General features: G+C 45.3%; 1 protein-coding gene across 1 annotated transcript; it reads right to left on the bottom strand.

The window, feature by feature from the left end:
• Window positions 1–940: 940 nt before the first annotated feature.
• DLST (dihydrolipoamide S-succinyltransferase) lies at window positions 941–21,156 on the bottom strand. The gene is made up of 15 exons (XM_058739694.1): window positions 21,021–21,156; window positions 20,419–20,452; window positions 17,533–17,581; window positions 14,118–14,173; window positions 13,915–13,989; window positions 13,632–13,687; window positions 12,928–13,039; window positions 11,257–11,412; window positions 10,811–10,887; window positions 9,835–9,932; window positions 5,906–6,036; window positions 4,427–4,500; window positions 4,050–4,133; window positions 3,466–3,633; window positions 941–2,496 (listed from the first exon to the last, which is right to left on the bottom strand). Exons 1-15 carry the CDS (start codon window positions 21,081–21,083, stop codon window positions 2,362–2,364), a joined length of 1,368 nt encoding a protein of 455 aa, XP_058595677.1. The 5' UTR covers window positions 21,084–21,156; the 3' UTR covers window positions 941–2,361.
• Between the last annotated feature and the right edge of the window lie 6,077 nt (window positions 21,157–27,233).

Raw genomic sequence — 27,233 nt, 5'->3', positions numbered from 1 at the left:
AATCCCGTGACCCGAGATGGATGGTGGCTCCCATTTCAAAGACGTTAATGATGTGAACAGGCTCCCCCAGGCCCTAAGTCTCTGTTCCTTTTGCTACACTACGTTAGGCTAGACTGCTTCCAACCACTGCTGCAAGGAAGCGTGAGTTGCTTTTGGAACTTCTGGGCCTCATCCGTGCAACAAACACTTGCACACCTGATGCTCTGCTGGGCCTGGAGTTTTGAGTACTGTTGTCCCTTATGGGACTTCAAGTCTACCTCGTTTTGACCTCCTTTGTAGGCTTATTAGAGAAAGCTTCCAGCACCATGCTCGGGATACATTCATCCCCAAATTCTTCCTTTTGTTGAACCCATTCTCTCCCCACCTATAACTGTAGTTCTACCCCTGGAGCACTTCGTTCCTAGGACGGACCCTGAGACCAGCAGGTGGGGACTGTGTGTAGGAAGAGCTGGGCGGGCTGCGTTTAAGCTTAGACACCATATGCCCCTCACCTGTAGCCTAGGTTGTCCGCTTACCCTCCCAGTGATCTACCTTCATTTGTTCTTACTGACCTTAACACCTTTGTATACATGTGGCAATCAAGTCCAAAATGCAAAATTATAAAGTTCTACACCCCCGCCAAACCTCCTCAGTCCCTTCCAGAAATGCTGCAAGCCCCCACAAAAATGCAAATGTCTGTTGGTGTTTGCAGTGGTTTCACAAAGGTGGGAACCAACTTCAAGAGTGTGGCCTGTCAGGCCGGAGGGGCTCACTGGGAGGAGGCCAGGCACTTTCCTGGCTGGCAGACTGCTAGGGTTCCCTCTGCTGTTAGTACTGTGCTAACTTAAGTCTGGGAGGTCACAGGATAACCTAGAGGACATGCTGTGGCTTCCAGCGCCAATGACAATCATGGTGCTGGAGATTTGTACCTTGGTACCTAAAAGGAATGCAGAAGCAGGAACCTTTTGAGAACATTTGCCCTTTAATTTGCATTTAAAATCAGTTTCTTTAAATATTTTAGTTACAAGTTCTGAATAGTGAAGACATAGATGCTGCAGGCACTCAGTATTGGTTCCTGTCCCTTCCCCCCACCCCCCACCCCACCCTCCAGGCCTTGCTTCTCTGCTCCAGATCCAAACGGGCACTCTGCACTAAGTAAGTGGTTCCTGGTCTCAACCGTCAGCAACCTCAGGCCTGGATGCAGTTGGATACAAAGCGATGAAGCCCAGTGGCTTTCATGACAAGAAGTATGTATTTAAACTAGCTCCAAGCAATTCCAATGATTGCGTCCAGACCCAACAGGCAACACCACCTCACAGGTGACACTGCCTGTCTCCCCACCGTGTATTAGCATCTTGGGGCTGGTTTCCACACAGTCCAACCTCCTCCAGACCTGTGTTCTGCAGAAAAAGAGCTAAGGCCCTGCTCCCCAAGGGCCATGATACAGAGAAACAGCTGCCTCTTCAGGCCAAGTGCTTACACCAATGGCATTTACAAGCTCAAATCAATCTGAGCCAGTCCACAGGAAGCCCCCTCACCCCAGTCTCACCTGGCTCCAGCCCTGTGACCATGCCTCGTCCCACTGCCATGATGTGCTAGAATCTGTTCTAAATGACAGTGTGTTAGAATGGTTCCGAGCAGCCTGGAAAGGTTGGCACAATCACAGCTGTGTGTTACTGTGCCAAAACGGGGCTACGATGGAGGGTGACGGCAAGCCTGTCTCTTCTACAACATACACCTTGGGCGGGGGGGGGGGGGGGGGGGTCTGCCCTCTCCCCGCTCCTACCCAGATCCCGTGGCCTGCGCTTCCTGAACGAGGTAGAAGAGGCATCTTGAAGTCAATGAGAGTGGAGAATAAAGGTGTCATTTAAGCAGCAAAGCAGCACCTCTTGGCCTGTGGTTGATGCCTCCACACAGGTGGAGTTGAGTGAGAATGTGCACAGCCAGGACAGAGGCCGCTCTGAGCTTGGGAGACACCATCCCCTCCTAGCCCAGAACAGACTTTCAAAAGATACAAACTTGATCACATGGTCCCCAGTGGTTTCCCTATTGTAGTACACTGGCACAGGGGAGAAGCAAAATCATCTCTGCACAAGACTAATGGGAGAAAGGCAGGAAATATTAATGAGCATCCATTAAGGTGCTCTCTCCCTCAAGCCTAAAGAAGATATTCGAGTGTAAGAGAAGGGTGCACAGAAGGGGAGAGCCTGGCAGAATACCAAGAAGAGACCTGTGGCTGCTGGTTACATAGTGCCCTGGTTTCCTTGCTTGAGGCCAAGAACATGTGCCTGACACCAGGCCAACCTGGGACCCGTGAGGGGACAGGGAGAAGACTGGTTTTCAGTTCCTGCATGGTTGGTGCGTAGGGTACGTGGCTTCCTCCTAAAGGTCCAGGAGGAGGACTCTAGGATCTTCTACCGCTGCCTTGATTTTGCGGAGAAAAGTTACCGCCTCTCTGCCATCGATCAGCCGATGATCATAGGTCAGTGCCACATACATCATGGGCCGCACCTCCACCTGCAGGGAGGAGAAGTTGACAGGTTTGTCTATAGCAGAGGAGGCCCCACTGGAAGTGGGGTGATGAGAAAGCATAGTCCACAGAGAAGTTTCTGGTTCCAGAGCTTTTCCCGTTGTTGTTGCCTCTGGACACTTAGAATATATTCAAAGACCAAGGCCCACCCTTAGTGCAAAGCTCCCCCACTCAAGATAAGTTTAACCAAGAAAACAAGTGCCTTTTAAAAAATATGCTCTGCCCTTTCATTCATCTGTCATCTAAAGAAAAAGTCTGTCATTAAATTCTAGCAGCCTGAAGTTTCTTCTTTAGGGTTACAATTTTAAAAAGTAACCAGAGATCCTTAAATGCTCTGAAATTGTATGCCAAGTTGCGTGTGTGAGCATTTTCAAGGGAGAAGACCTAGGATTTTTGGATTCACAAAAGGGAGTTAGTGACCCAGAAAGGTACTAAACACAGGAATCCCAGGAAGTATTTTCCTACCAATGTATCTTCTAGGCCAGCTCAAGACCTTTGACTTCATTCCCTGAACTCCCAGAGAACCACTAAACCTTCATACAACCTGGCAGCTCACAGACTCTCCATTGCTGTTCTCTGGTTCCCGGGGCAGGGACCATGCTTCCAACTGTACCCTTACTCCCCACAGCACCTAGAGAATGGAGCTTGCTGACCATTCCAGATGAAGGGGCAAGCCTTCTTCAGCACCATGGTCCTCACACTTTAATGCACGTCAGAATCACCTGCAGCTTCTGCTTCATCACCTCTGGGAAAGGGTCCAAGAATTTGCATTTCTAACAAGTTCCCAAATGCTGCTGATGCACACACCACAATTTGAGGATCAGTGCTCTAGCTGTTAATCAGAAACTAAGAATGGAACTTACGTCTGAAACTGCAGTGGATCTTTTATAATGAGCAGTTAGATTTCCCTCTCCTCATCATCTAGCTGCTAGGGCATTAGCAGGGATGGTTCCTACCTTGCCTCCCACAGCCACTGGCCTATCAAAGATGCCATGCATGCCCAGGATGGCCGACTGAGGGGGGTTGATGATGGGCGTTCCGAAGAGTGAGCCGAAAACACCTCCGTTGCTAATGGTGAAAGTACCACCATCCATATCTTCAATAGCAAGTTCATTCTTTCGCGCCTAAAAAATGAAGATTTAATAACTGAAATGTAAGTGCGACCCAGCTTTCTTTACCTAAAGGGAGTCCAGAAGGCTCCCATCTGAGATCAACAGTCCAAATTCTAGCTATTGTTCAGCTGAGACGCCTGTGGCCAGGGTTCCACCAGAGGAAAGGTACGATGCCTCGAGGACCTTTTCCTTCTTCAGCAGGCCTCCTCCTCTGATAAGGATACCTTCTGATACAAGAGCACACTGAGCTCTGCCAGATGGCTATACATAAGCTCCTCGGACGACTGCCATTCTCGGGCTCGGCACTCCTCATGGAGCAAAGTGAGGCTCCACCTCCCCGAGCACTGCCCACTGGGGAGCCCGGCCTTCTCCAGTCCTTCCTCCCCGACCTGCCCAGCAGCTGGCACACATGCTGCTTTTCACTGTACCTTCTCTCCCAGTTCACTGATGGCTCGCTCAATATCTGCATAATTCATAGCTTCCACGTTCCTGATGACGGGAACCACCAGACCCTGATGAGAGTGAAAAGCTGTTTTCAGTTGCAAATTAATAGTACCCTTTATAACTCCTTTGATTCAAGTTTATGGTCTCCCTTCCCACTGGGTATCTTAATTACTCCATGTGATTGAGTGTCTTAAAATATTTAGGCTTCACATCAAGAGAAAAGGATGTGGTGTGGTCAAAGTAGGTTACTCTTTCACTAACTCCCTTCCGAAAAGACACGATTATAAAAATGTTCTCTCCCGAAGGGCCTGTTTCATACAGAGTCCAAGACCAGAGCCTCCCCCCTCTTTCCCCAACATACCCGTGGGGTGGCTACCGCAACACTGATGTCAATATAATCCCTATACACCACCTCTTTGGCTGCGTCGTCAATCACTACGAGAGAGAACACACGTTACATACAACTCCCCAAGCCTAGGCTAATATGGAAATAACTGCATTAATAGGGTAAAAATCCACACTGCTTGGTACACTGTTGGCTGAGCCGCCTGAAAACCACACCACAGGCAGCAGACTCCTCTTACTCCAGCTGTAACCAATGTGCCAACCCATTGATCGCAACATCTCCCGAGTGACCCTGACTGAGCCCGACCACACGAGTGTCCGTTTTGGGGGGAGCCCTCAGAAGGGCTCAATACACCGGCTCACAAGGGATAGGTATGCACTGGCTTCTTTTTCACCAGCTCTGCCCAAGCCCTCCCTTAACAGACAAGGGCTGGGGTTTACAAAGTGCTCCCAGAAAGGCAAATTAGCAAAAGGAGGGGTGGGTGGGCCGCTGGTTCCACCGCCTACTCTCACAAGAGGTGAGGGAGGCCTCTTTCTAGGAGGCTCGGGAGGAAGCAGGGTAGTGGAAAATAGCAAACTGGCAGCTGAAAAATCTAGGTCTAGGGCTGAGAAAACACAAGCTTGGGAATCTTTTCCATAGCAAGTCTATGGTTGTGTTGTTAGAAAACCACCAAGGAAAAGCATGTTAACGTGAGAAAGAGGCCAAGAGAACTCTGAGAATTGCCTACATGTCCGGGCAGGCAGAAGAAAGGGATGGAGAGCCAATCAGGAAAGTATGAGAGGAATGGAACACACAAGGAGGGACACATCTGGGCAAAGCAAAGACGCCCCTCTACCTACCTAAAAGTACACCACTCAATGAAAGGGACTAGGGTTTCTGTTTCTAGATCTTTAGGGACCCTTGGCACTGCTGAGGATTGCAAAAGTGTCACTATCCCCTCTCCAATCTCCCAGGGAACAGAGAAGCATCTCAATAGGAAAGAACTGCTTGTTAGATCAACATTGCAATGACGTAGGTGAGCAGAAAGTAAGGAAAACGAGCACCAAGTCCATGAAAGAAGGGCCAAGCCTACCAGTGAGGTTCAGTGACCAGAAACCAAAGGTCACCCTGGAACCTATGCCAAGTGTGATAGGCCACAAGATGCCAGGGTCCGTGGGAAGGCTGGTGCTAGACAGAACATAAGCTTCCACCCTGACATGAGAAGCCTGGAAAACTGGGCTTGCTCAGAACTGCCTGATGGCAGAGCAGTTGCCAAACTATGAACTGGGAGGAGAAACCATCCTGTCCAGCTTGGGGGAGCGGGGGAGGCGTAAATAATCATGACACCATTTCAGGAGGGTGAACCAAGAAGTCTCTGGGGAAAGACACTCATGTTTTCACAGGTATGAAAGAGTCTTGGTCTGTTGGCCCCCAACTTTCTGTGTGTGTGGGAGCAGTCTGTGTTCCTGCACACATCTCCTAGGACCTCTTGGGGTCCGGCCACCACAAACTCACCTGCATTTACAACAGGCTGCTCCTGCAAGGCAAAGGCTGAGGCCTTCACAAATGCCGACATGAAGCCTAGCTTGAGGTTATGTTTCTTCAGAAAAGCATCTTTGTGCCGAGCCCTCATCTCCTGGATGTTACTGCAAAAACACATCACAAAACAAAGTGACCACAAAGCCTTTATTTTGATTTCATACCAGCTTCTAACTCCGTGTACACAACTGGGTAAACATTTTTCCCTTACTCTGGACCATCTACCTAAGTTCAAGTTTTGAAATAGTCCAGCGGAGGTCAATATAATAACCTTGTTCCTTTACAAAACCTGGAATCAAAAGAATCAGTCCAGTCTTTAAGGTAGGTTAAGTCCCTTATAGGGCTCCTTCCTGTTCCAGAAATCACAAATTTCAGTGACAGGTAATATGATCAAGAGATCACACAGCATACCAACATCCTTGACTGGATAAGAACGTGATTTCTAGCTACACTAAAATCATGAGCTCTCTACTCTGAAGAAAAATTGTTTTAAGCATAAACACAGTCTATAAAATAAATAGTATTCTTTTTGTTACAATTATGTCCCCAAAATCCACAGCAAACTTGATTATGACTTCCTTGTGACCCTCTTCCAGTCTCCTAAATAATGAAAACAAAAAACAAAACAAAAACAAAAACCTCCACAGGTGTTTGGGCTCCATGTGAGCAAAAGCATCCATGACTATATACGGTCAGGTAGAGTCCAGTGTCCTCTTAGGCTCACGGGAAAGTCAATAGATTTCTTCTTCACCCCCCAGAGTTAGCAGTTCCATATACCGTTCCTTCAAACAGGTGCTAACACCCACCACATGAAAGGGACAAGGCTGGACATCAAGATACAAATATAATAAAGACGTAGCCCTTGCCCTTAATATCAGTTTAATGGATGTGGTTTCCTTGGTATTTAGAAAACTGGAGATGTGTGGACCTAAGTTTTTAGAGTACAAGCAGCAGGGCCTTCTGAGAAGCCTTTACAACGTAAACAGCCTTTGTTCATTTAGGACTCATTTCTCCACAGATGTGTACCACATACATACCGCAGTTAGTGGGAAATGATTTTCCCATTATTTTGTTGCAGAAACCTCAATATTTATCGGAATACAGTTCCATGATGGAAATTGAAATTGAACTTTATCTCAAGCCTAAACGCTCAGTTTTCCCTTTCTCCCTATAATGGCCTAATTTGACATTAGCACCAAAGAAGATGGTATAACTTTAACTCCCTCTTCAGACCGTTTGCCTTTGAAAAAGGAAGTTTTCCTAGGGGGCCTGATTGGGTTTAAATGTTTGTTTTCCTGAGTCTAACCTTATTTAGTGCTAGGATTACCACCCTAAAGACATTACTGGTTCCCAAGACACAAGAGCTGCAGAAGAGGGAAAGAGATGTGATAAACATCTCTGCTCTCAAACCTGCCCAAATGCTATTGTCTGGTCATTAAGCAGTTTCTATTTCAGAGCTCTGCCCTTGGAGGCAGGGGCTGGGACAACAGGGTAGAGGAGAAGGCCTCAGAAAGGCCCCTCATGGGTAGCCGATCAGCACAAGACCCAAAGGGCACTCGATCTAAACCACATTACTGACTGCAGTGAGACCCCAGGCCACTGTTAAGTGACACCTCGATTAGCTGCTGAAAGGTGATCCAGCTACTGCACTTACCTTTCCATCAAAGCTGTTGGGCCAACTGCATCTTTCAAGGCCACAAATATTTACATGTTTTGTCTTAAGGAATTAGGTAGAATTTCAAAGTCCAATTCAATTTGTGTACAATCTGGCCCTAATGCACTGAAACATAAGCTGCAGCCTTTGTGATTCATTAGTTAAGGCCCTTCCTTGTGTCCTACGGATAGGAAGGAGAGAAATCTTTTGCTTGAATGATATCCAGTCTTTGTAGGAAGCTTCACGACAAAATGGAAACCATCTAGTGAAATAAGCCACAGAGCCCTACTCTGGGAACAATGCCACAGCGCACTGTCAATACTCACTCCCTTCTCTATGTTTTTCAGATCCCTTCAAAAGAAAACAACTTTCCCTAATGAAAAGTAGGTTATAAACCCTTAGAATAAAAAGCAGCAAAGACATGACCTGAAGACTTCATGGTCTTCCTCCTGAATTAAATATAAACTTTTACCCCTGGCATTCAAAACATTCCAAAATATGGATCCGACTTCCTTTCCCATTCTTTCCCACACATTCCTGACATCAGGTATTTCTCAAATGTATCCTGTACTTCCTGTGTGTGTCAGGTCCATATTGTTTGTTTACAACATCTGGAATGACCCTCCCCCCAATATTACTTGTGTCAAAATGCTAGCTGATCTTAAGACCTATTAAAAATCTCTTTCCTGGGGCGCCTGGCTGGCTCAGCTGGTGGAGTATGCAACTCTTGATCTCAGGGTTGTGAATTCAAGCCCCACACGGGGTAGAGATTAAAATTATATATATATTTATATATATATATAATATATATATAAATATATATAATATATAAATATAAATAAATATAAATATATATAATATATAAATATATAAAAATATATATATAAAGTATATATATATAAAGTTTACTTATTTTGAGAGAGCTAGCAAGAGCGAGCACACGGGAGGGAGGGGCAGAGAGACACAAAGAATCCCAAACAGGCTCTTCACTGTCAGCACAGAGCCTGATGCAGGGCTTGAACTCATAAACGATGAGGTTGTGACCTGAGCCGAAATCAAGAGTCAAGTGCTCAACTGACTGAGCTCCAGGCGCCCCCACCAAAAATAAAATCTTAAAAAAAAAAATCTCAGGGCCACCTGGGTGGCTCAGTCAGTTAAATGTTTGACTTCGGCTCAAGTCACGATCTCATGGTTTGTGGGTTTGAGCCCTGCAACAGGCTCTGTGCTGATAGCTCAGAGCCTGGAGCCTGCTTTGGATTCTGTCTCCCTCTCTCTCTCTCTGCCCCTCCCCTGTTCACGCTCCGTCTCAAAAATAAACATTAAAAAAAAAAAAAAAAATCTTTCCTCCGAGTATTGCCTGACCCTCCCCACCCCATCTCTGCCCTATACCTCAAAAACAAATACTCTCATTCTCTCCACCTCATAGTTTTTGTACTCTTCTGATGCTTTTTCTAGATTTTACTTTGTGTTTATCTAAACCACATGGTAAGCTCTAAAAGGGTAGGGCTCTTTTTCCCTTATCCTTGTATGCCCTTCAAATACAGTATAGCATCTTGTACACAGTAAGTGCTCAAATGCTGCAAAACTTAACTACATTGTCTTCCCCACAGTGCTGACACTTGTATACATCAAAACCTTGAAGAAAATGGGTGAGTCAACAGCTCACCATACAAATGGTTATATTAAGTTGTCCCTTTGGTTATCATTCTGAGGTTTTTACTTTAAAAACAAAACAAAACAAAACAAAAACTCGCTTTTCATTTCTTTATCAAAGCTGGTAAAGGTGAAAGCAAAGACAAGCCTATGCCTTTCTACCACCCAGTCTGAGTTGCCTAGAAGTGCACTTAAGGAGCGGTCGCTGTGAGAAAGAAGCAGGGTGCAGCGCCCTGGCTCTGAGCGTGAGTCAAGTGGCTCTTTGTCTCCAGGGTAGGGCCAGACATAAGCCTCACTGGCGTGGTTGCCCTATCTCTACTTGGCAACTCAACACCAGTTATCAGGTCATCAGAGTTTAACACCATCATCAGCCTCATTTATCAGACGTCACAAGATTCAGGTATAAAAGGCCCAGTTTTTTAAGTCACAGAGGCAGGCAATTAGAGAATGAAACTGATGGGTTACTTCTTGTGTCAGTCAACAAACAGTGCAAAGGCATCCCTCTTCTTGCTGTTAGTTTTGGAATCAGCACTAGGTAGGGGCTGGGGCAAGTTCAAGTGTTCTCCAAGGAAAAGGAGATAGGGACCAGAGCGCTCACCTCATGTCGATCTCATTGAACGTAGTCAGCATCGCACACGTATTCTGGGCCTCCTTCAGACGCTGAGCAATGCGCTGCCGCATCCTATTCATTTTCTCCTGAAAGTGGGACAAGTATTGACAACTTGGTCTCTCTGGATCAAGCCCTCCCCGCTCGGTCCAAGGGAGCACTCAGCTTACAAGGACTGGATGGTCAAGGACTATAGTAATAAAGCACAAGAGCTCCAGGCTTTCTCTTGCTTGTGGTGGCTTTGTTCCTCTGAGCAAGAATGAGAGGAGACCCAGAGAAAAACTACTCACTCAGATGTGCCTGCATTTGACCAAGAATGGAGGCTCAGGAAATGGTTTGATTTAAAAACCAAAACCAATTTATGAAAAGGAAGAGTGTGGTGTAGGGCTAGCCAGCCCAAGAATCACGACAGAATGGGCAATTTCTGGTGATAAAGACTTGCATGAGAATAGCTACCGTGGAATGGAAACTCACAAGCAACAAACTTTGAGGCGACAGTATTTTTAGGAGGTATTCTCAGGCAGGGGAACCCACACACTTGACCATACTTCCTTGAGGTTTTATGTCCCCCCCTGGTAGCTACTATTACTATGTAGCCTTCAGCTAAGCGTACCTGAGGGGCAGGAACAGAGCTCACCAAACCACCTCTCTACAGTGTGTGTTACTGTGGGAGGGAGGGCGCACGTCAGTAAGCTCCCGTCTCCTGCAAATATTTCACTCAACCAAGGCGTTTCAGCGGTAGCACAACACAGTGGGGAAAAAAACCACTGGACAAGTAAACGTTCAGAAGACTTTAGGTTCTATCTAGTCCTATCAATTGACTGTTATGTGACTGTGAATACATCACTTCCTAAACTCAGTTTCCATGAGCTGTCGGCCATTCAAAGGTAGGCACCACAGGGCCTGCACTCCACTAATCTCAACGCTGCCCCCTGCCTCTTCCTGGAAGTGGTCCTCAGAGGCTTACCCGATGTTCTGAACGCAGACCTTTGCCAGCTCCTGGCTCAGCTACTGGAGGGGCAGCAGTGGGTTTTACTGCAGACACTGAAAATGAAGGGAAGGTACAGCTGCATCAGAAAATCAGAATAACATTTACTAAGTGGCAGTGCTCTCATACTGTATTGTCCCTTAATCCTGAAGATATTCTGAGGTGTACTAGGACCATTCCCACTTCACAAGTGAATGATCTGCTCAGAGAAGTTAAGTAACTACCCTAAGGTCACACAGCTGCAAACCAAAAGCTGGGATCCAAATCCAGGTCTTCTGATACAAAGTCTATAGTTCCTTCTACAAAGCAGTCAACAGAGCCTGTTCAGAGCCATGATTAGTCTCAGATTCTGCCCTATGAGGGAACATGACATTAGATGAGATGTTCTTCTCCCACACAGAGACACGTGGGAGGTGAAGGCTTACCCGGTTTGCTAGCGAGAGGTTGTGAGGGTGAGGGCACTGGTGGCATCTGAGTGGGTATGGATGCTGCAGGGGGAGGAGGAACTGCCGATGCTGTAGGCTCTGCTTTTGGGGCTGCAGCAGCAGGAGCTTCTGGTGGCTTGGCCTTAGCAGGAGCAGCTGAAAAACAAAAACAGAGGCCATTGGCGTTGTCTGGAACGAAAAGCAACCAAATCAGACACTAAGCAAGGTTGAGCAGCGAAAGCTCTATCTCGAATCACTTGACACATTCTACCTGGGCATCTGCCATATATACAAGGCAGTATGAAATGCACACAATGATATGAGGCCCTATCCTTCCATTTCCCAGCGCTCCTGGATGTCCTACATTACATAACTGACTTAATTCAGCTGCCTTCCTGATTTCACATGTATTGACTGCTGGTCAAATTTAGCGAGTACTTTCACAGCACCTACTAAGCCTATGGCAATATAAACTTCCAAGCAAAAGAAATCCAGGCAATTGAAGATGCTAGCTAATACAAATACATGAAAGCAACACGTTTCTAGTTACAGGAATACTGACAGTCTCATCTTCTACTTTAACATCACGTGTGGAAGAATACTCCGAACTATTAAAAAAGAAAGGTCTAAAATAAAGGCTCACTCAGACTTAAAGAGTTCAGAGCGTTTCATCTAGCATAATGCTCATAAATCAATGAGGTGGCCAAACCCTAAACTCACAACTTTAAATTAAATGTGTATTTTGAGTTTATCCAGCTGTACATATCTGGTTTCATATGTAAATTAGAAGAACATCCTTTTCCAGGAATGATAAAGAGATAGAATTCTTCAACTGGAAGAATCGATCTTATTCCCTAGCCTTCTACCACACATTATCTCAGCCTGGTCTCAGCCTGATTAATCTCTCTACTTAACTATATTGTTAACGAGAAAGAAAGAGACGTTAGCAGTCACAGCATTTAACAAAGAATCAGAAAACCAGTTATTTTCTTTTCTAGCCCCTCATACTGACTGTAAGGTCCCATATAATTCCTTTTCTTGTTTCTTATTTCTTCCCAAGGGAAAGAGCAACCCTCCCTACAAATGTTATGAGAAAACACGAGTGGAAAAAACACACTGAATTCTCCAGAATGGACACCATGAAATATTATTTCTTCTCACTTTAGTAGAACAGTGGCTCTCAGCCCTGGCTTTGTATCAGAATCACTTGGAGAGCATTAAAAACACCCAAAAACAAACTATAATAGCCAGGATCTGTTAACACCAGATTTCATATATCAGAATCCCTGGATCATGGAGTCTAGGCATTTGTCTTATTTTAAAACCCCCATGTGATTCTGGTGCCAGGGCTGGGGAGGAGGAAAAAAAAAAAAAAAATCACTATCTTTAGAATCTTCTTCATTCTATTATATGTTTAAGAAAAGGTCCAGCATAAGAAAATACACGGAAAGAAGAGTTATTACAAGTTGTTTTTTTTTTTTTTTAAATACCCCTTTCTTCTAGAACTTGATATTTAAAGTGCCCACTATATAAATATCACCTTAGTCCCTCAACTAACAGCAGCCGGAATGCCAAATAGTCTTTGAGGTATCAAGGAATTAGTACATTATGCTCAGGCCCAATTCCAAGGGGGAACACTGGAGACCTTGACAACCAGGAGAACTTCTTTACCGCCAGTTTTCCTGAGCGTGAAAAGAGGAGTGCCTCCTTCTACTTTTCCCCCATCAGGTACCAAAAGCGCTTCAATCACGCCATTTGCTGGTGATGGGACCTGCACAGATGTCTGGAAAACAAGGACAGATGTGGAAAGAGTTCAAATTTTTACTCAGCATTAGAAATTTAATTGTCTAGAATCTCCAATGAGTCACAACAGTTGCAAAACAGATATAGAAGACTCTGCACATAGAAACACCAAGGCCACACTCTCAGAGTAATGAAGAGTCAATGCTATTGTGAAGATTCACCCTTTGTCCTTTCACAGAAACATTAAAGCAATGTTCAGTTAATGTGTTTCCAAGTGATACCAAAAAAAAAAAAAAAAAAAAAATCCAAACATCTCATGCCCAAGCACAAGTGCAGGAACACACAAGTGCAGGAACACGTGTGTGCACCACCACCCCCTCCCCTCACCACACACAAAACTAAAGCCACTAAAGTACATAATACATATACTGAGAACAATCCAAAAATAAACTTTTAAGACTTTTTTTCTTTTTAATGAGCTATTCCAACACTTTAACAATGGGGGTTAAAGCAAGTTAAAAATTATCTTTAAACAACAATTAAGTCCCTGTTTTTTGGTTTTTTTTTTTTAATTAGGTTAATAAACCAAGGGGGAGAGCATGAAAGATTACATAAATATAGGACAAGCCTACCTTGTCAGTTTCAATCTCACAAACCACTTCATCTTCTGCAACAGTGTCTCCAACAGCTGAAAAGACAGTCAAAGGCTGCCTGTTAAGTGGGAAGGACTCTAATAGCCACAAAATCCCTTTTGACAGGTGTGTTAAAACACCCTTTTCCTATAGGGTCAGGAAAAATTACACTGCACGTAATAAGAAGAAAGGAGCCCAATTACTGAGGCAGGGAGAGGGGGAGGGCAATGACAACTTTATAAAGCATTTAAACTTAAGAAACAAGTAAGGCCTGAAATCTTACCTTTCTCCCACCTAACATCTCCCTCTGTGACAGATTCTGCAAACGCTGGGGTTTTGACTGTAATCACATCATCCTCTAGGAAAAGAGCAAAAAAGAAAAATCACATGGAGTCCATATATTTCCGTTTTAGTTAAACTCCATTGTTGCTCTTCCCATTAAAACGCCATTCCCAAGCAGGCAGGGAATTGAAGGCTGGTACTTACTGCACACAGCTGTAGTTCTGAAGAAGCGAACACTGAAGACACTACTGTTGTTAATACTACAGAAAAAACATAAGAAAAGTAAGCTCCTTTAGCAGGTGAACCACTCACATCTTAGTCTAGATAAGGCACCATGGATCACTTTCCCTTTAAATCAGTGATTCTCAGCCAGGGGTGTCCATCAGTGTCACCTAGGGGAACTTTTTCAAAGCATACGTGTCCAGGTCCCATCCCCAGAGATTATGACTCAGCAGGTCTATGGCAGAGCCCAGATGATTTGGGTGCCCTAAGAAGTAAGCTCCTCGGGTGAGTCCAGAACCCTGTGCTGAAGTGAAACGTCAGGTCTCACAAAATAGAGCCTTACATTTGGTTCAGTGAAGGAAAAGATAAGCATCTTGGTCCTTTGCACACCCACCAAAAGGAACTGGCTTCCTGATTAGGTTTTTTCTTAACCAAATCCACCTAAGATAAAGTACGTGCCATTGCGCCACAAACAATGAAATTTTTGTCTGCACGATTACAGACCGAGATCAGATAAGGCAGCAAGATGACACAGTTAACTCTGTATTAAAACAAGATGTTATGGGCCAAGGGTGGGGGCAGGGGCAGAACCACCAAAAAAGTCCTAAGATATTTCTTAGTCTGTTCTCCTGCTAGGAGGCAGCACACTGGTCCATTCTGGACCCACTCAAGAAGAACCTCAAAAGACCAAGGTATTTTCCAATATGGCACTAACTTCATATAATGTAAACTAGAGAATGAGATCACCTTATATGCACGAAAGCAATAAGAGTGGTTAACTTTAGAGAGTGGGACATGTAGATATATATGGTATCCATGGTTATCTGTTAACACACATATACATTTGGGGAGAATGACTAGGACCGATGGGGACTTTCACTTTCTACACTTCAGGACTGTTTGAATATTCTACAACAAGCACCTTTATGATACGAAAAACAGATTTAAGTTGCCTTTTGTTTTTATTTATTTACTTATTTTAATATTTATCATTGAGAGAGAGAGAGAGAGAGAGAGAGAGAGTGAGAGAGAGAGAGAGTGTCAGAGCACAAATAGGGGAGGGGCAGAGAGAGAGGGAGACACAGAATCTGAAGCAGGCTCCAGGCTGAGCTGTCAGCACAGAGCCTGACATGGGGCTCGAACTCACAGACCATGAGATGACCTGGACCGAAGTTGGACACTTAACCAACTGAGCCACCCAGGCGCCCCTAAGTTGCCTTTTGACATTTCTACTTTTGTAATGTCAAAATAACTATAAGATCTATGTAGGATCAAGGGGAAAATGTATGTTATTTTTTGAAAAAGTACAGAACACAAAGTGATCTGCATAAAGTCTATAACCATGTGTAAGCACACATTCGTGGGACAGAACTGGTGGGTAATGTGCAACTGCAGAGACTGCTCCGTGAGAACACTCAAGAACCTGGAGCACTGGCTGTCTCCATGAAAAGGAACTTGGTGGCACTGCAAGACTACTTCTGAATCATGAAAAATCAAAATGTTTTATGATGAAAGGATTTTTAAAATAAAGTGGGTACCTTATTCACAGAAAACAGACAAAAGACAACACAAAAACAGTTATAAGATAAGATGATCTCACCCCTGAAATTTTAGTGTTTTTTTGAAAAACAATTTACTTTCAGACGGTAATTTGTTGTATATATTGCACCAAAATTTGTGGTTGTTCCAATTTGCATTTAAATTGTAGATGAAGGGCATCTAGGTGGCTTAGTTGGTTAAGTGTCTGACTCTTGGTTTCGGCTCAGGTCATGATCTCACGGTTTGTAAGAATAAGTCCCATGTCGGGCTCTCAGCTTATGGTATGGAGCCTGCTTGGGATTCCCTCTCTCTCCACCTCTCCATCCCTCCCCTGCTCATGCTCTCTTAAAAAAAAGAAACAAAATGTATTATATGTTCACTGTAGAATATTTGGAAACAGCAAAAAAAAGTACAGTAAAAATACAGAACCATTTTATAACCTGCGTTCTCCCACTTATCATAGTGTGAACGTGTTAACATGACATAGCTTAACCAACCCCGTGTTGTTTCCCCATTTTGAGAGAAATCTGGGTATACCAGGAGTTCTTCAGTATAGATTCTTAGAAATGGAATTGCTAGATCAAAAAATACACAGTTCAAAGACTCATGAATGTCAACTGCCCTCCAAAAAAACCTCAGAAATTCATTCCTTTAGTACTAAGTGCATCATTTTCTCAATTGAAAAGAAAATCCCAGGGGCGCCTGGGTGGCGCAGTCGGTTAAGCGTCCGACTTCAGCCAGGTCACGATCTCGCGGTCCGTGAGTTCGAGCCCCGCGTCAGGCTCTGGGCTGATGGCTCGGAGCCTGGAGCCTGTTTCCGGTTCTGTGTCTCCCTCTCTCTCTGCCCCTCCCCCGTTCATGCTATGTCTCTCTCTGTCCCAAAAATAAATAAAAAACGTTGAAAAAAAAAAAAATTTAAAAAAAAAGAAAAGAAAATCCCATTGTGATGCATGAAGAAGGAACTAATCTGCTGACCCTTCATTTTAAAGACTCTCCCTAGGGGCGCCTGGGTGGCGCAGTCGGTTGGGCGTCCGACTTCAGCCAGGTCACGATCTCGCGGTCCGTGAGTTCGAGCCCCGCGTCAGGCTCTGGGCTGATGGCTCGGAGCCTGGAGCCTGTTTCCGATTCTGTGTCTCCCTCTCTCTCTGCCCCTCCCCCGTTCATGCTCTGTCTCTCTCTGTCCCAAAAATAAATAAAAAAATGTTGAAAAAAAAAAAAAAATTTAAAAAAGACTCTCCCTAGACAGAAAGTAGCTTGATAGCTGTTTAACCGATAACTAGAGAGCATCCTCTTACCACCACCCTGAAAATACTTGGAATGAAAAGTGGCATTAAGCAACATTCATAAGCAGAAGTTAATCTGAAACACACATGGGTGGCCTTTCTCAAACTGCATTACGCAATAATAGCATTCCCTCCGAAGCAGTCAAAGTCCCAGGACTCAACTGACTAGTCTTTTGCTTTTACTGTTTCAAAAATGAATACTATGCTACCAAGAGGATGCTCTAAATCTCCACAATAAATGTTAACCTCCAGCCCTTCGGCAGCATCTGTATCCAACCAGAATACTTATGGGTACCCTTGTATATTTATTCCCATAAAGAGAGGGTTCCAATTTCACTTTCTTTATAATCTAAACACCTGAGGACAACCACACTCTCGGGCCAGCACTGGACATGAGGCTGAAGCTCAAGGTATATCACACATCATAAATCAACAACAAGATTAGGTCTAGAGACTCAACAGAACCACCTTGATAGCTAGGCTTCGAAGCCAGTGAAGAAAGCAGATGGTCAAATTCAGAACTAGAGTCTTAAATACCCTGTGGTCACACATTTGTGCTCCCCAGTGATACTTACACAATCTTCCTGCTGTCAGGGTAACCTGGTCCCTGACATAAGGAGACCCCTGCAAGAAACAAAACAACTCTTAACCAACAACTCTTATCTTATACAGGTTACCTGCTGGGAATGGAAAAGTCTGTTCACCTCCTAATGCTGAGACAGAGCAAGATCAAATGTAGGCACCAAATAATCTTTATCAAAAGAGTCCTGCTTCTCAATGGCAGAGGGCAACAGGTATGTGGGGTTGAGACTGGGTATATGTTTGAAGAGGAAAGGGGAGAATTCTAAGGGCAAAGCTGGAAGTAGTTTTATCATCTTATTTACCTTAAAATTCATAAACTTCCATTATCCTTACATATTTTCACAATAAAACCTCCCTACTCCCCAAGTGTTCAAATATAACTGAAACTTGAGAAAGACACATAATGGCTTCTCTTGTGACTACACACAGCCTCATCTGAGAAGCAGTGGGAATGTTTGGTCTGGGTTTCTGTTTCCCTGGTTACTTAAAATGCATGAAGCTGGAAATCTTACTACCCAAACTCTAGTAGCAAAGACTGGGCTACTTTAGGTTCAGGGTCTCCAGTTTGCCCCAGTACCAAGCAAATCACGGTCCCTCATTTCAGTTTATTGTCTTCCTGTGATCTCCCTGAGGTCTTCCCCTCTGGTCAGACTCAACAAGGTTGGAGCCCCTTTCTGCTCCACCAGTTGTCCTTATCACAGATAATGGCACTTCCCCAAGTGACAACTAGTTACTACAGTACAGCTGCCTCCCCTAACAAATTCTTTCATAGCTCTTATTTCCTTCAGATCTATTAACAATTCTTTCCAAACCATGGGCTCAGGAGACACCAAATGGGAAACAGCACTCTCTTGTGCCCCCTCCTCCCCCAAATCTCCAAGGTTTCAGAGTCAAGTAAGTCACTTCTCTGTTCAGCAGTCAATGCCTCTGCGGTACAAATCCCAAGTACAGCATGTCTTTGAGCCAGAACAACCAACAGCTCATACAGAGTTTTGGAACCCTGAGTCCAATTTAGAGTTCATCCTATAGCAAGTCTCATTTATACAGTGCTTTAGGGTTTACCAAAAGCTTTCACAGCGGCACCTGGATGGTTCAGTTGGTTGAGCCATCAGAGCAATCTGACTCTTGATTTTGACTCAGATCATAATCCCAGGATCATGGGATTGAGCCCCGCATCTGGCTCCTCACTATGCACGGAGGCTGCTTAACATTCTCTCGCTTTCTGCCCCCTCCCCTTCTCATGCTCTCTATTAAAAAAAAAAAAAAAAAAAAAAAAGCTTTCACATAAATGACCTCATTTTGATTTTCATGTCTCACACCTCCCTGAAGTAGAACGACCGTCTGTCATTATTCCCATTTCATACATAAGTAGGGTTTCTGGAGGTTTAAGTAACTAGCCCAAGGTGAAGCCTTGGGACACAACGCAAACCCCAAGTACAAGGTTCTTTCCATTGTCCTGCCAGTCTATAAATGGGGAAAATGTTTACTTTTGGGATTCCTAGTTTAAAAGAATATTTATTGTTGAGAGTCCACTACAAGCTCACTCTGCTAGGTGCCTATGTTCTCAGGACTCTTAGGATGAAGTCCAAAAACTTTACACATCCCTGAACTGTACAGCCCTCCCTATCTTTGCAGCCAGACAGACTTCCTTTCCATTTCTGTGACCAGTTAAGTCCCTTCCTGCCTGAAAACGTTTGCACAAGCAATTCCCTTTGCCTGTAATACTGTTCTCTTGGCCAACTGCTATGTATTCTTTAAGACTTGGCCTAAATGTCACTTCTTCTGGGAAGCCTTTAGTGACATTCTCACCACACTCTCCACCTTCCCAAGCTGGGCTACATCCCACCCTTTCATTACACCCTGGACTTCTCGCTCATAGTCATCACAATGTAATTGTGTCCTTATGTGTGCATAAATGCATATTTGCTGTCTCTCCAGCTAGCCTTAAGATTCTGGAGGGTATCCCTGTCACTTAGCACAGTGCCTGGCATGTAGTAAGAACTCAATAATTCATCTGTTGAGCACAGGAGTAAGCGACAACATGGTGGGTTAAGAGTTGAGGCTGAGGAGTCAGGTAGACCTGGCTTGACCAATAGATGGCCAAGTGACCTTGGTGAAGGCACTTACCCCTTCTTGGGTTATGCATTTGTAAAAGAGAATACCTCTTTTATTGTTTCTTGATGATTAACTGCAAAATGTGCAGAAAGCACTCAGAACGATGCCTGGCACACAGAAAGCTCACAATAGGATCAACTCATTCAACAAACATTTATGCCACGCATATAAAAAATTATTGGGATAAGACCTAAATTCCTTCCAATAGTCCACACACCATCTTCTATCTCAGACCATTCCCTCCCTTAACCAAAATTCTCTGGCTGAATCACTTTTTTTTTCCCAGTGCCAAAACACTGCCAAGCTCTTCCCTTCCTCATGGTCTCTGTACATGCTATTCCCTTTCCTTCTCCTGGTCTTCACTGAACTGGCCTCTCTGTCACACCCTCTGGGTTGCAGCTTTAATGTCCCCTACTAAAGGGGGCCCTTCTGTCCACCTTCATTTGTTTCCTTCTCGGCGCTTGACCAAAATTCATGATCCCTCATTTGCTTAGCAATTTACACTGTCTTTTCTCCTAGATTGTAAGTTCCAGAAGGGCAAGAACTGTCAGCTGCTGTATCCCTAGGGAGCACCTAGTACAGGCAGGAGAAACTCAGTGACTATGTGCTAAATGAATAAACGATAGCTGTTCTTATTAAACAGTACTTTGTTTCACTCCTATACATCTGAACATCATGTGGAGAAACATTAGCACCCCGGTTTCCTCACTTACTGCTCTGCCCAGAAGAAAAGCATGTTAGGTGAAGACAAGGGCACAACTTACCAGGCAGGGAACGTCTCCCTAGAGGGCAGTTCCCCTGTTGAGAAAGAAGACATTATCGACGTCACCCAAGATGAAAGGAGGGAAGAAACAGCTTTTTCTTTTAAGTACAGACTCAAAGCTGCCCGGGTGCTAGTGACAGGTGAATCTCATGACTCCAAAAGGCAAATGCAACAACCAGGGCTCTCAGTCCCAGCCGGGCCTGACAAACTATCTCAACTTCCCACCGGGGCTGAACACCCACTGACTAACGGGAGAGAGGGGGCGGGCCCCGGATCCCGTCTGGACTCCGCCGCGCCTCCTCCCAAACTCTGAGTCTCGTGTCGGGACGGGCGCGGCTCTGGGAGGCTCCTCAGCCCCGGCGCGGAGGGTGGGGCGCGGCCGGGGACGGGCGCCGGCTGCCTCGGGAAAGCTGGGGGCCGCGGGGCTCTGCAAGACGCCCCAGAGAGCAGCCGCGGCCCCGGGCCGCCCAGTCCGCGGCCTCCGCGTCCCGGTGCCCTTGGTGCCCGGCTTGACCGGCGCGCCGCGCCCCAGCTCCCCAGGCTGCCCCTCGGCCCGCCGGCGCGTTTCTCATCCGCCGGGGCCCCGGCCCGGCCGGACCGTACCTTCTGAAAAGCAGACAACGAGCGGCTGAACGCCCGAGACACGCAGCGTGACCGGGACAGCATCGCGGCGGCGGCAGCGGCGGAGCCGAGGGCGGGCGGACACCGGATATAGGGCCCGGCAACAGCCGGAAGCGGGGCGGGCCACGGTACCTGCCGCCCGGGGAGGGGTGTTCGGAGCGAACCACTGGCGGGTGGGGGGAACCGACGGGCCGCGCGGACCAGCCCCGGCCTCAGCCCACCTGTCAGCGCCAGGGAGCCTACGGCGGTGGGGCGCTCTTGGAGCCCGCTGCACTGCCTGCCGGCCTGGGTCGGTCCTCCCGGGGCACCTACGACTGTCCGGAGACCAGGCCGCTCCCGGAGTCCCGCCCTCCCCGACCTTTCCTCAGAGCTGGCCCTGAGTTTGGCGCCAGTCTCTCCTGGGACCCCGGGACACCGCGCCTTTCCACCTCTGCACTACCGGCAAAGAGAAGGAGGCTGGCATGGGCTTTGAACTCGGACCTTGGCAGACACGCCTGCCCTATCTTACACTTGAGTGGCCTTGGGCAGGTGACATTGCTTCCTGAGCCTCGGGTTCCTCAGATATATATAAAAAAGCAAGAGTCACTTCCCGGCCTCCCTAACCCCAGAACAAAGAAGCAGCCCCAAGGAACCTCTAAAGGTTCCCCACTGCCCTTTTACCAGCGAAGATCAGCAAGTAGCCTTACTTCTGCAACGTCTCCTGATCTTCCCTCGTCCTGCTCAAATTCTCTCCAAGCTAATTGTAACCCCATACATCCTATGCATTTTGGAGGTGGTTCCTTAGTCACTCTATCCCTAGAATACAAACCACGAAATGAGGGACCTTGTCTGTCTTGTTCACTGCTGTATCTCAGCACTTGGAACAGAGATTGGCATAGGTAGGTGTGTATTAACCATCCTGCGTGAAACCTTCAAAGTGAAAGCACATAGCACCACCACCCCTCTTTAGTTTTCCCTCCCCTTCAATGCCCAAGCCCCTGAATGTTCAACCGTATAGCTCACCTTCCTAATAGAAAAGGTTTCCTATAAGCTTTGGTGGAATTAAGAATGAATGAATGAATGAGCCACTAATGCCTGTTCATGTTGGTTGCTTCAGCTGAGTCATCTTGCCAGGTCCGCAGGCACCTTTATGGTGCCTTCACTCACCTAAACTCTGGAAGCTTCCACCTCAATCCTGCAAGGATCGGCAGAAGCCCTAACGAGAAATAGAGAAAACCTTCTTGCTCAGTTGCTGCCCCTGATCAAGTCTTCAGCATCCGTCACCTGGATTCTTTTAAAAGCTTCCAAAAGGGACCTGGGCCTCCACTCACACTTTCTCTAACCCATCCTCCATGTCAAAGATCCTTTAGAAACACACATCTAATCCTGTCACTCTTATGATTGAAGTTTTTCAATTGCTTCAACCTATCAGTAGGATGAAGTCCAAACTCCTCAGTTTGACTAGGCACCTGATAACCTGGCCTTTGGCTATGTTGTGATCCCCGCCCCCCTGATTTTCACTGATGTTGAGCTCTCGTCCTTACCACACCACTGGCAATAGCCCCGGTGTGCTATTTCACTCCTTCCCATCTTGGCGTGGGCTGATCCTACCTCTTAGTTGCCTAGGGACTTCTAATCATCATGTGAGTCTCTTTTGAATCCCTTTCCTAATAATCAAGAGTTAACAGATACCTTTTCTGTGCTTCCAAAGCATTGTGCCTGTGTCTCTCCTTTGCATTATAATGTCCTTTTTTTCCTGTCTCCTCTCCTGGACAGAGCAGAAGGAGGAGAGATGACTCTATTCTTCTGAATCCTGTGCACAGAACACAGTGCCTGCTATGCTGTAGGTACTCAGTAAATACAAATGGAATTACTAAATACTGCCATGCTTATAAGACTTCTGGATGCAGCTAAAGAGTCCCAAAACAGTAATCCCTTGCAGGGTTTGCTGTTAGTATTTCTTCGATAGCTATGGGGTGCCTGGGCGGCTCAGTCGGGTTAAGCGTCCGGTTTGGCTCAGGTCATGGTTTCATGGTTTGTGGGTTCGAGTCCTGTGTCAGGCTCTGTGCCGGCAGTTCAGAGCCTAAAGCCTGCTTCAGATTCTGTGTCTCCCTCTATCTCTGCCCCTCTCTCGCTTGTGCTCTCTCTCTCTCAAAAATCAGCAAACATTGGGGCGCCTGGGTGGCTCAGTCTGTTAAGCGGCCGACTTCGGCTCAGGTCATGATCTCGTGGTCCGTGAGTTCGAGCCCCGTGTCGGGCTCTGTGCTGACAGCTCAGAGCTTGGAGCCTGTTTCGGATTCTGTGTTTCCCTCTCTCTGACCCTCCCCCGTTCATGCTCTGTCTCTCTCTGTCTCAAAAATAAATAAACGTTTAAAAAAAAATTTTTTTTTTAAATCAGCAAACATTAAAAAAAAAAGAGTGGAGGAATCTCAAATGCTGCTTCACTTTGTTTTAATGTTTCTTAGACAGCTACTTAATTTTTTCCACTTTAAGTAATTCGTTTGAGAGGTTCCTATCTAAAGTTTAGAAGTTCAGGCATAGATGATGTGTGGCAAAGCATTTCTCCTGGAGTTTTAGTGATCACCCAAGTTAATCTCAGATGTTACAGTTTTAGACACCCACATATACGTGCTGGTGCGCGCACACACGTACAGCAGAACGCAAAGTCTGTCTCAGAGGATAAAGGTTGAAATCGATTTCCATGAGACTCATAAATGAGCTTCTGTGAAGTCCAAGTTCCAACCCAATAAGCTCTCACCCTCTTCTGTATTTAGAGCCTCCTAGGACATAGCATCATCTATTAGGACAGGAGTTATGTACGTAAGTTCATAAACTTGTGTTTGTGGCAGAGTTCAAAAGGAAATTTATTTATTTTTTTACATTAAAAAATCTTAATTCCAATATAGTTAACATACAGTGTTACATTAGTTTCGAGTGTACAATATAATGATTCAACAAGTCTATATATCACTCATTGCTCATTAAGATAAGTGCACTCTTTTTTTTTTTAATGTTTATTTATTTCCGAAGGAGAGAGACAGTGTGAGTGGAGGAGGGGCAGAGAGAGAGAGACACACACACACACACACAGAATTCAAAGCCGAAGTCTGACACTCAACCGACTGAGCCACCCAGGCGCCCCTAAGTGCACTCGTTTTTTTAAAAAAACTTTTATTTATTTTTGAAAGAGAGAGATAGAGAAAGAGAGAACGAGTGGGGGAGGGGCAGAGAGAGAGTGGGGGACAGAGGATCTGAAGTGGGCTCCGTGCTCACAGCAGAGAGGTCGATGCGGGGCTTGACCTCACAAACTATGAGATCATGACCTGAGCCAAGGTTGGATGCTTAACAGACTGAGCCACCTGGATAAGCGCACTCTTAATCCCCTTCACCTGTTTCACCCATCCTCCCACCCACCTCCCCCCTGGTAACCATCAGTTTGTTTTCTGTAGCTACAAGTCTGTTTTTTTGTTTGTCTCTTCCCTTTGTTTTGTTTCTTCAATTCCACACATGGGTGAAATCATATGGTATTTATCTTTCTCTGATTGGTTTTATTTTACTTAGTATTATACTCTCTAGATCCACCCATGTTGTTGCAAATGGCAAGATTTTGTTCTTTTTTATGGCCGAGTAATATTCCACTATGCATACATATATATTTTCCACTATATATATATATATATATATATATATATATATATATGTATATTTTCCACTATATATACCATTTATCCATTCATCTATTGATGACACTTGCACTGCTTCCCTAATTTGGCTATTGTAAGGTTTTTTTCAAAAATATTTTTAGGGGCGCCTGGGTGGCTCAGTCAGTTGAGCGACCGACTTCGGCTCAGGTCATGATCTCACTGTTTGTGAGTTCAAGCCCCACATCGGGCTCTGTGCTGACAGCTCAGAGCCTGGAGCCTGCTTCCGATTCTGTGTCTCCCTCTCTCTCTCTGCCCCTCCCCCGCTCATGCTCCGTCTCTCTCTGTCTCAGAAATAAATAAACATTAAAAAATTTAAAAAATATATTTTTATTTATTTTTGAGACAGAGAGAGACGGAGCATGAGCAGGGGAGGGCAGAGAGAGAGGGAGACACAGAATCCGAAGCAGGCTCCAGGCTCCTGAGCTGTCAGCACAGAGCCTGATGCGGGGCTCGAACTCACAGACTGTGAGATCATGACCTGAGCCGAAGTCGGACATTTAACCGGCTGAGCCACCCAGGCGCCCTTAATTTGGCTATTGTAAGTAATGTTGCAATAAACATAGGGGTGCATATATCCTTTTGAATTAGTGTTTTCATATTCTTTGGGTAAATACCCAGTGGTGTGATTACTGGATCATCTGTTTTGTTTTTAATTTCAAAAGGGAATTAAAAAACATTTTTTTAATTTTTTTTAACGTTTATTTATTTTTGAGACAGAGAGAGACAGAGCATGAACGGGGGAGGGTCAGAGAGAGGGAGACACAGAATCCGAAACAGGCTCCAGGCTCTGAGCTGTCAGCACAGAGCCCGACGCGGGGCTCGAACTCACAGACCGTGAGATCATGACCTGAGCCGAAGTCGGCCGCTTAACCGACTGAGCCACCCAGGCGCCCCTAAAAAACATTTTAATTGTAAAATATATATTCAAAAGGGTATATAAATATATGTGTATTGTTTTTAAAAAAAATAGTAAAAGGAATACCCACATTCACCATCCAGCTTAAAATGGAAAAGCCCTATGTGTCTTTCCCTGCTGGTCCCCCTAGAGTTAACCACTGCCAGGCTCAACTATATATTAACCCATGCCCTCCCTTCCATTATAGTTTCTATACGCATGTGTCTTACACTTTAAATTTATTTTGCCTATGTTTTAAATTGAGGAAAATATGTATTTACTTTCAAATTATATAAGAAAAAAGTTTTGCTTCTAGAAAGGATAAATAGCTCAGTTAATGAAAAACACAATGGAGGAGGCAGCCTACTTTAAATAACGCACACAATATTCTTTTCTCTTACCTGAAATCCCCCAATATTCATACATGTGGTCTGAACTACACACTCACATCCTTGTTTACATATTTTTTAATATTATTGACCAGATGGTAGATGGCTGGGCTATAGCCTATCTTTCCATCTTCTGGACTTCTTAAAATAGAGACTATATCCTATATTCACTTAGTATTATTCATAATACCTAGATTCCATCTATCTGTCCATCTCTCCATTAAGTTTTTTTAATGTTTGTTTATTTATTTATTTATTTATTTATTTATTTATTTATTGTTTATTTTTGAGAGAGAGAGAGAGAGAGAGAGAGCAAGCGGGGGAGGGGCAGAGAGAGAGGGGAGACACAGAATCTGAAGCAGGCTCCAGGCTCTGAGCTGTCAGCACAGCTGGAGAGGTCTTGACATTTTTCTTGCAGGTAAGAGCCCCCCAAACTAAGTATACAAGACTCGAATCTACGAACCACAAGATCATGACCTGAGCTGAAGTCACACACTTAACCAACGGAGCCACCCAGATACCCTTCTGTTCAATTGTAATTAACGATAATGGATGGATGGAACGCAATAAAAATCTAGACATTGTTGGGCCTATTTTTAAACGTACTATAACTGGAATCACAGCATCTGTGTCATTCTGTGACTTACTTCTTTCCCTCAACAGTGCGTTTTGAGGATTTACCCATGTTGAGTTGAGCTGTAGTTCATTGATTCTCATTGCCGTATATCATAACATACACTCCACTTCCCAAACTGAAGGAGAAGATGGCAAAATTCAAGGGATGTCTGGGGGTAGGTGGATTTGGCCAGTGAGTTCTCCCCAGCTCTGTCACAGACGGAGGCTTTTGGCCCAGCAAACAGCCTCCCCAACAGTGTTTAGACCTCTGCTAAAAGGAGAAGCCACACAGCCACTCCTTCCCGCACAGCCAAGATGCCACATTTTGGTGCCGAGCCGGTTTTAGTATCCTCAGGATGCTTGAGGCACAGGGAGAATGATGTTCGCTTTGGAGCAGCCTCGCTGGGGAATTTGGAAGCAGAGGTCAGGAGCTCCCCGAAGGCCAGTGCAATGGGAGAAGCTGGGTAATTAAGTCCCCCAATTTTTAAGCAAAGGCAGAAGAGATGGCATTTCAGGAAGGGTTAGCTTTTCTGGGCATCTAAGTTGGGGCGGGGGTAGGAGATGGCATGGGGGAGGTGGCAGCCAACCAGCTCTGGCCTCTATCTGCATATTC

This window comes from Neofelis nebulosa, chromosome 7 (genome assembly GCF_028018385.1).
Source record: "Neofelis nebulosa isolate mNeoNeb1 chromosome 7, mNeoNeb1.pri, whole genome shotgun sequence".
Lineage (NCBI taxonomy): Eukaryota > Metazoa > Chordata > Mammalia > Carnivora > Felidae > Neofelis > Neofelis nebulosa.
This window is presented reverse-complemented; position numbering and strand designations above follow the sequence as displayed.